The sequence below is a fragment of the Syzygium oleosum genome, unplaced genomic scaffold (genome assembly GCF_021117445.2).
Source record: "Syzygium oleosum isolate NSW1041296 unplaced genomic scaffold, Sole_v2.1 Sole_v2.49, whole genome shotgun sequence".
Lineage (NCBI taxonomy): Eukaryota > Viridiplantae > Streptophyta > Magnoliopsida > Myrtales > Myrtaceae > Syzygium > Syzygium oleosum.
Genome location: NW_026607533.1, coordinates 1,016,062 through 1,025,771, shown reverse-complemented (window position 1 = coordinate 1,025,771; position 9,710 = coordinate 1,016,062). Strand labels below are relative to the sequence as shown.

The following is a 9,710-nucleotide window of genomic DNA, read 5'->3' as shown; positions in this document are numbered from 1 at the left end:
ATGATTACGAGTATATGTCCGTGCAAAGCGCCGAGATATAATGTTCGCTTATGTGCTCGCATAAGACATTTTACTTTGCATCTGTGATTGCCATGTGGCAAGACACATGGCGTAGAGACGAATATGAGATGAGCAAAGATTTGGATAATGAAGCCTTTATGGTAGGATTGAACCTTCAAATTTTGGCCTTTTATACGAACACGGATTTGGATTTTCGAAAGGTTTCCTTCTGTTTTTGAAGGAGCAAGAATTTTGATTTGGATTTTCGATCATGAATTTCGTACTTTCTTTCTTTTTTTATTTTGGCTTTAAAGAGAATTTTCTTCTTCTTCTTCTTCTTCTTCTTATTATTATTATAAATAAATTTGGGTCCACTCTTGTAGATCATGGTACGAAGAAAAGGGGCAAAAGAACACTACAAGTGCCATAACTTGTGTACGGCGCTCACTTTAGTGCCATAAGTTTTTTTTGGATCACTTTAGTGCTAAAATTTTTGAAAAACGATCACTTAAGTGCTAAAATTTTTGAAAAACGATCACTTAAGTGCCAACTCCAGTGCCGTACACAATTTTTCGCCGGAAATCCGACGTGGCATTTTTTTTATTAATTTCTGAAGCTGACGTGTCTCGCCGGAGGCTCGCCGGAGATTGGCACTTAAGTGATCGTTTTTCAAAAATTTTAGCACTTAAATGATCGTTTTTAAAAGATTTCAGCACTTAAGTGATCGTTTTTCAAAAATTTTAGCACTGAAGTGATCCAAAAAAAACTTATGACACTTAAGTGATCGTTTTTCCTCCGACTTGGCACCAAAGTGATTCGAAAAAAAGTTATGGCACCAAAGTGATCTCCGTAGAAGTAAAGAATTTTGATTTGGATTTTCGATCATGAATTTCGTACTTTCTTTCTTTTTTTTATTTTGGCTTTAAAGAGAAGTTTCTTCTTCTTCTTCTTCTTATTATTATAAATAAATTTGGGTCCACTCTTGTAGATCACGGTACGAATAGAAAAGGGTTGATTGCTCTTTAGGTTGGACCGACGAAAAACTTTAGTGGAAAAATTGCCATGGAAAATAAGAAGGGAAAATTTTAGTGGTATGGACATAGAAATTCAGAGTAAAAAGCATGGCAAGCAGCTTTAATTTCTTTTTCTCCTAGTCTCGTGAGTAAATTTTGGGGGCCCGCCAATGAATAATCATCCTTACATATCAGGATTTTCTTTGATAGATAGTTAAATTGACGATCTTATAATTGATAATTTTCCTTAAACGAGCATGAGTTCCCATCTTTTCTACAAAATCACTTGCCCGTTGAAATTAATTCTCTCTTAATCTAACGGCTAAGATTGAACGGGACCGCCTTTTCCATACTGGACCATAGAATTTCCCTGCATAAGTACATCGAACTTTACTCGTATATACTTGCCTTTTTATCAAATATATATTAAAAGTCACAAGCCAAAAAGTTTCGTACTTCTATGTTTCTCTGGCCAGGTAAGAATCCAAGAATCTAGTGAATTGATACAGATGGAAAAAGCAAAGAATTTGGATAGAGTCAGACCGTTCTTCCCCTTGCCCTTCTCAACTCCCAAATGGTACCATTTCAGAATAAAGCAACCTGCAAAAAGCAAGAGAATGAAGCAACTGTACCTTGGAAACGAAGAACGAAAGCTGCCATTATAAATAATCTTCGTTGATTACCTCTAAAACCATCATTCAATCAACACTCGAAACTTCGGATCGAGTTGAAAATCTCGAACTTTGAAAATGACTTCTTCCGAGATACAAAGAGAAGCTGACCTCGGTATGTCCCCTCAAACATAACCCCATATAGTTCATGTGTTGCATGAGTTTCTCTCTTATTTGTGGTAAGAAGAATGTCAATGTAAATGGAAATTTTCAACAGCAACATGAATATAACTTGGAGTCTTGGATATAGTTTGCACTCGGTCTTGAATTAACTATAAGAACTCGTCGGTTGATTGGCTTTTTCTGGTTTTGGTCGACGCAGTAACGACGAAGGAGATTAGAGATGTTGCACCGGCGCATTATGTGCTCAAGATCGAGTCTTTCTCTTTGTTCGCAAAGAACAACAAGGAGAAGTATGAATCGAATGAGTTCGAAGCAGGATGCTATAAATGGTTCATTGCTCCTCTCTAGTCTCCCCCTCACCCTCTCACGTTCAGAGGAACTAAAAGACCTACATACAGTGGTTCAACATCGCTGGCCAAAAACATCGGTCAATTAATTTTTGAAGAGATTGTTCCTTATACGGAATCCTATGGCTATGCTCTAATTTTGGGCCTTTCTTCCAGAAGATGGTTTAAATACTTTACAGGCATTAAAAATTTCGGTTACTGCTTAAGAATCTGATGTTTGAACCGTTTGTAGATTTATTAAATCATACAGAATTAAGGTAATCTTGTTTATGATGAAGAGATTGTCACGAAAATAAATGTTGATTCAGCAATCAGAAGCTGTAGCACCTCGCAAATTCTAAGAATAATTATTGTCAATTCACAACTGGAAACTGTTCATGTACGTCCCATGCTCGAATTCCTGCAGGAAACTGATCCTCTATCCCAATGGTGACAAGAGCCGAAATGGAGAAGATCACATCTCTGTATATCTGGCGGTTTCTGGGACGAGTCCTTTCCAACTTGGTGGGGTGACTCACGTGGCCGTCAGGTTCTCTTTGTATGATCAAATCTGCGATAGATATTTAATTAAACAAGGTAAAAAGCTCAGTAATGATAACAAAAGGCAAGATATTGTCGCCTTCTGAAGACTAATATCGAATCGACGAATCTTCGCTTGTGAATATGAAGGGAGAGTCACGAGGTTTCACGCGTTGAGATCCGATTGGGGAGTTCCGAGATACATGCCGTTGAAAATTTTCGCCGACCCGTCAAACGGGTACCTTGTGGACGACACCTGTGTCTTCGGTGTGGAGGTTTTCGTCATCAAGAGTTCGGGAGTTGGCGAATGTGTGAGGACGCTAAAGGAGAGCACATCGTATACTCATGAATGGAAGATATCGAGGCTCGCAGACTGGTCGGAATATCAGTTCTCTGATGTATTCACCGTTGGAGTCTATAAATGGTAGCTCCTACTTACAAACTTCCTTTCAACGATAACTTTTGCTTTGGTTGATTTATTGTTTGTCCCATCTATTTATCACTATTTTCAATCTTTTCGCAGGAAGGTGTGGCTATGCCCGCGTGGTGATTTCGATAACAGGGGCCAAAACCTTTCGATGTATCTCTGGTTATTTGAGGCGGACAAATTGGCTTCTGGTCAGAAAGTGAACGTGAGATTCGTCATTCGGTTGAAAGGCCAAAACAACGTTGTACACCATCAGCCCGAAGGTGAGTGTTTGCTTTTCATAAGTGGACGAGCGCTACAGTTCAAGGGCATTGTAAATAGTATCCCAAACAGAAAGTCCAGAGTAATTCCAATTTCAATCACACGATGAGCTTCCTTCTCACCACAGTACAGCGCTAATTAAATTGCACCTGTCAGTGAGGACCGAATTCGATTTGTTCATGTTGTCCGTATGGTTAGAAACCGCTGAAATCTCTCATGTTTCCCAACTGTAATTTTCTGCACCCTTGCTTGTCTTTGCAATTTTGCAGCTTCTACTAAATGGTTCAGTAGCTCCATCTCGTACTGGGGTTGGCCGTCTTTCATGCCGCTGAAAACGGTTCAAGAACGTGTGAAGGATGATCCATGCGTTATTGAGGCCGAAGTCACAGTGCTCGGCACAACTAGGAAATTGCCATGACAGCGAATATATATGTACTGGATGTGTTCAGAAACAAACAATCACTAGCAATTCTTTCCTTATTACAATAATATATGGATTGGATGTGTTTGTTGACACCCGAATTTTAGTCGACAGATTGAACATGCATCTGTGTAGAAATGAAAAAAAATGATTATATAAATAACATATCGAACATGCATTTATGCACTTATGGCCACTAGAGTTTGCTCCAGTGGCTACCCTTCCTACCTAGGAAGGGGAAGGTGAGGAGTTTGAATCTCTATCTTTTTTGGAGGGGGAGGGAGGGGAGCTAGGGGTGAGGATGTGTAGTTTGAGATGTGGGTTTTACTCCAATGCTTTGCAAGAGGCAGGTTAAAAGTCTTAAAGTGAGTTGTGAGTTAGCGTAGGACAGACCCAAAAAAAAAAAAAAACAAAGGCTCAATTCGGTCTTGGTCCGATTTGCACAGCCCACAAAAGCGGCCTTTAGCCCAATCACAGCCCAGATCCACCAAATCCATCAATTTCAACTCATTGAAGTGTCCAACGCGCCACCCGATTCACATAGCTCGGTTTTGATTTGTTCCAACACTGCCCAGCCCATCAAATTTAAAATCAATCACGGCCCATATCCACCAAACCTTTAGGGTGCGTTTTTATGAGAGAAAGTGTTTTCCCATAATTAGTTTTTCGAACTTTCACCCTTTTAGTTCGCCGAAAATGATTAATCAACCGAAAACACTTTTTGGTCAAAGAAAATATTCAGGCATAAAATTACGAAAGTAAATTTCTAAATCTAAGAAGGTGAAAACACTTTCTAAGTCAGCCCTCGCTAGTGGCTTGTCGCGGCCGTTGCCGAGGCCGGACGACCGGCGGAGGTGGAAAAAAGAAAAAAAAGAAAAGAAAAACAAGAAAAAAGGAAAAGAAAGATAAAAAGAAAAAAAGAAAAAGAAAAGAAAAGAAGTAAATAAAAAATTATCTAAAAATTCAATTTTTTTTTCTTGAGATAAAATCATGAAATTGAAATCATTTTCCAAATGAGATCCAAGCACCACAAAACTTTTTAATCACATATCACAAAATAAAGGAAAACTAACAATCTTCCCGAAAAAAGATTTCACGGAAAATATTTTCATTTATCGTGAAGTTTTCTTCCAAACAAATGCATCCTAACCTTCAGCCATAACTCAGTTTGGTCCAGGGCCCAAACCCATGAGAGAAACCGATCACCAAATGTTTGTAAAAATGCTTGAATGAATTTGCATACACAACTAAGAGGCATCTTCCTGAGCCTGAACCTGAACCTGCTCAAACCACGGTGTAATTGTTGATTTCATCCATTCTATCTCCGGTCACAGCGGTTTAGACTATGGCCGAAACCTACAAATGCTCTGCTTGCCTCGTTTTTCATCTGATCTCATGCGCACAATTTAGTCTTCAACCCTGATTCACTTCGTTCCCTTCTCTGCTGTATATAGATGAAAGTATAAAGCACGAATCTCTTTCATAGACTAATGTTGTGTAACCAAATGAGTTTTTGCGTATTTATGCTAGATTAAAATTTGTGATTGTTGTATGCATCTCAAAAAAAAAAAGAAAAAAAAAACTGAGAAGAGTAGTCGCCGAGGGTGTCGCTCATCATACCTGTTTTTTTGTGGTGATCGAAGGATGGTCGCCGGTGATAAAAATTGGAGAACTGGAGTTCTCAGGTCGCCGGAAAAATCCATGGAAAGCAGAGTGCACATGCTGTATGTATGTCGATGGGTTGAAGATAATGAAAGTGATGGCTGGCTGCGAATGGTCCAAATAAAATCGTTGCAGCTTTGATTAGATTTTGCTCGGATGTTGTTCAATGCTTTCGTAGAGGCATCAGTGAAGGGGAAGCCTGAGAGAGATTAGAGAGTTGAGAAGGCTCATGGATTCTGGGAAAGGAGGACCGAAGAAGAAAGAAGAAAAATAGACAAATAAAAAAAATACTAAGATATGTATGACGATGATGAATGCGGAAAAAAATAATAACAAAAAAATAAATGATTGGAAAAATGCAGGCCTCAATTAGTTAGTTATGTCTTAGGATTAGATTTAGTTGAGCTTCTTTTAATTTATGTTCATATAGTTTAGGAAATTGCATTTCATGATTTTTAGGGCAATTTTAGTTTTAGATGATTTTTCTCTACATGAAACAGATAGTAGGATAAAAAAGTTGTGTTATAAAAGTTTAAAAAAATATAAGGATGAAAAGAAAAAAAATCTAATTAGCGTTTATATTTAAGATTACTTTTAGGGCCTAATAGCCTAAAAAACCTCCAACTTTAGCTATTGTCCAAATTTTACCTTTTGTCTCTTAAAAAACCTCTAACTTTAGATTATGTCCCAATTCTACCATAAACTTTTTTTTATCTCATTAAAGTCCCCTCAACTTTAGGTTTAGTACCAATTCTACCTTAATTTTTTTTGTCTCATTAAAAAGCATCAGCTTTAGGTCTAGTTTCAATTTCACTCTAATTATTTTGTCTTGAAAAAGATCACCAACTTCTTCCTGAGTCCCAAATATGCTCTTTATTAACCTTCCGTCAAAGTCGCCCTTAGGGATTTTGCGCTCGTCAATCTCTCGTTCTTAAGAATGTTCCATTTCTTGCGGTCGGAGAGTTTGTGCTTGGGATGCTCGAATAGCTCGTGCTTGGTAGTTTTTCATTTCTCAGTTGTTAACGAGAAATCTTGGACGGAGTGTTAATAGGGGAAGATTTGTGACTTAAGTAAAAGTTTGTGATTTTTTATAAAACTGTAAAAAATCTTACGATGGACCGTAAAAATTTTACGGTAAAATTGGGACTAGATGATAAAATTCGGATAAGACCTAAAATTGTGGGTTTTTTTTATAGGACAAACAAAAGTTTATGGTAGAATTGAGATATGATATAAAGTTGAGGGTTTTTTATGCGACAAAAAAATTTGTATGGTAAAATTGAGACTTGACCTAAAGTTCGAGGTTTTTTATGAGATAAAAAGTAAAATTGGGACAAAAGCTAAAGGTGGAAATTTTTTAAGATATTGGATCTTACTTCTGGGGATTAGTTCGTTGATTTTCGTCTTTAATATCATTAGCAAGATTTTTAGTAGGAAATTCTTTTATTGTAGTTGAAATTGGTCTTTGATTTCGATTAAGAGAATTAGCTCAGGGGAACATGTCCTGTGGCTCAATAATAAGGTAATGTCTATCATTTGTCCGACTCATATCGGGTTCGATATTGCAATCAGAAATTTTACAACATTTATTGAAACGAATACATCTTATCTATATTTTCTTATTTAGAATTAGATTTGTGTAAAAACATATGTAAAGATATGATTATGAGTATATGTCCGTGCAAAGTGCCGAGAATAATGTTCGCTTATGTGCTTGTGTGACATCTCGAAATTTCGCATAACTGATTAGTGGTGTTATGTGAATTGAGATCAGTGATGGCCAAGGTTTGATTATGCAATTGTTGAAAACATTTAAGAATTTCGGTAAATACGTACTTGGTATACTTGTGATTCGAAAATTTTGGAAATTCATTGGACAATTGAGGAGGTTTATTTTCGGCCATATATGTGTACAATGTACATGTATAGTGATTATTTAAGATGATTAGGGACAATGGCCATTAATATATATTTCATGTGGATATTAGGTGCACTTAAATTATACAAAATAGGTCACAAATTGTGCTCTAACACCCCACGTGCAGCCGGCCAGAATTATTTTGCATGAAAATTAAGTCAATTTTGGGGTATAATCATGGTTGATTTCCCCTCAACCAATAAGATTTCATGCACAATGACAAAACTTGCATGATACTCCTCCTTGGGGCTAATGATAAAGCTTCAATGACACTTCCTCTCCCCCTTAAACTCTCACGGCAGTTCACTCTCTCTCTTTCCCTTCATTTCACATTTTCCCCTCATCTCTCACTCTCTCTCTTGGCAACTCACCCTCTCTCTCGGTAGCTCACTCTCACTCCCTCTTTCTGCCGCTTCTATCTTCATCTTCAGCTCAATTCTCTCCCATTTCCGCGCTTGATGATGGTGGCCAGCGCCCACGTGAGGAGAGTTTCGGTTCTAGCTAGCCTAAGGCAAGGAGATAGGGCTAGTTTCTAAGCCAATTGATCTTCCTATGCCCTTGGTTTTTCTTGTATGGTGCTGTGGGTTGATGTTTTGGGCTTGCATGTGAGATTTTTGATGTCATATGGGCGTGCATGTGGGTGACCAGACCTGGAATGTGTGTGCATGTGTATTTAGTGAGTTGTAGAGTGCATGCATGTGTGTCTTTTAGCCATCGATGGCTTTGCATGTAAGTATTAAACACTTGTATTGACTCGCATGAAAGATGGGTTTTTATTGTTGAATGGAGGTGGAAATGGCTGTTGCATGTCTATTTAGACCTCTGGATTTGAGTTTTGTGGAACAAGGTTTCGTCGGTATCAACTAGGGTTTGAATTCTTGAAGTTTGGTTTTGAAACCCAGATTCGTAGTTACTGTACCTCTTCTGTTTGCTATTTTTGTGGAAGTTTTTGTGAGTAAAATTTGGGGATATGTTCCTCACTAAAGTTGTTCACCACATCTTCAGTATTAATATACTTTAAATCTGGAATTTTTGGAGTTGATTTGGGTTGTACAAAGATCCACTTTCAAACCGGGTTTACACTGCCCAGAACTGCAGATTTTGTGACCCTTACATCTTCTCGATTTTCCATAAATTTTTCCGGTACAATTATTAACAAATTTCTTTCACAAAAGTTTCTGAGGACTTCTTTTTCTATGTCATATAAAAATTTCAAAGCGTTTTGAGAAGGTAGAGGTTGTGAAATGGGTATCTTTTGAGAAGCAAACATTCTGTTCAAGGTGACTGATTTTGGTCTGTCTTTGAGTGACAAAAATACGTGGTTGCAGATTGATCTAGGCTTTGCACTCTGCATGAGAAATATCATTTAAGATCTTTTCTATGACATATTCAAATCTAAGAATTTTTCGAGGTCATTTACTATGGTTTTAGCTCTGATTTCATTTACTGTACAAAACTGCCCAGTTTCGGTCTTCGTGCTTGTGGACGGTCGGCTGGTTGAACCGATCCCCTACCCTGATGGCAGCAGTTCAGACGATGGAGATGATGGAGGGGAGTAGTTATTTAGGGACGACGTAAGTTGATAGGGAGCCATTTCATAGTTTCCACGGTCTCTTCTTTTTGGTCTAAACTACGATGACGGGTTTTGGTGGTAGTGATGGATGTATAGTGTCACTTGGTTGTCGACGGGAAGTTGGGAAGTTTTATATCTTTTTGGTCCTACCAGTTGTAGTTTTTGGTCGGTGCCATCCGTGTACGTAAATAGGATAATGAAATGGAAGTAAGATATCCCCGTTCAACTACATTGTATGTGTTTGCTTATGTTAATTCATGTTATTAATGTTGAACTTAAATGTTATATGTGTTTGCTTATGTTAATTCATGTTATTAATGTTGAACTTAAATGATATCTTCCGCTTGTGCTATAAGTAAAAAGACTAAAAAACGCATGTGACGCTATGGAACGTCACAGCTCACATGTGACATTTTACTTTGCGTATGTGATTGCCATGTGGCAAGACATGTCCAGAGCGTCACAGCTCACATGTGACATTTTACTTTGCGTATCTGATTGCCATGTGGCGCATAGACGAATATGAGATGAGCAAAGATTTGGATGATGAAGCCTTTACGGTAGGATTGAACCTTATAGTTTTCATTTTTTATACGAACACAGATGGGTGATGAAGTGAGTGAAGAGAAAGGTTTCCTTCTGTTTTTGAAGTAGAAAGACTTTTGATTTGGATTTTCGATCTTGAATTTCGTATTTCTTTCTTTTTTTATTATGGCTTTAAAGAGAAGTTTCTTCTTCTTCTTCTTCTCGTATTTCTTTCTTTTTTTTATTTTGG

At 37.7% G+C, this 9,710-nt stretch overlaps 1 protein-coding gene across 1 annotated transcript; it reads left to right on the top strand.

Moving 5' to 3' along the window:
• Positions 1-1,682: 1,682 nt before the first annotated feature.
• Positions 1,683-3,888, top strand: LOC115689571 (uncharacterized). Its single transcript, XM_030615658.2, has 6 exons — positions 1,683-1,799; positions 2,007-2,136; positions 2,561-2,730; positions 2,824-3,097; positions 3,197-3,363; positions 3,631-3,888. Exons 1-6 carry the CDS (start codon positions 1,763-1,765, stop codon positions 3,777-3,779), a joined length of 927 nt encoding a protein of 308 aa, XP_030471518.2. The 5' UTR covers positions 1,683-1,762; the 3' UTR covers positions 3,780-3,888.
• The last annotated feature ends 5,822 nt before the right edge of the window (positions 3,889-9,710 follow it).

Excerpts from the sequence above, each read along its gene's own strand:
- LOC115689571 (XM_030615658.2), top strand. The coding sequence starts at position 1,763 with ATGACTTCTTCCGAGATACAAAGAGAAGCTGACCTCG. Across the intron at positions 2,137-2,560 it reads GAAGCAGGATGCTATAAATG|GAAACTGATCCTCTATCCCA; the intron begins GTTCATTGCTCC and ends GAATTCCTGCAG. Across the intron at positions 2,731-2,823 it reads TAGATATTTAATTAAACAAG|GGAGAGTCACGAGGTTTCAC; the intron begins GTAAAAAGCTCA and ends GTGAATATGAAG.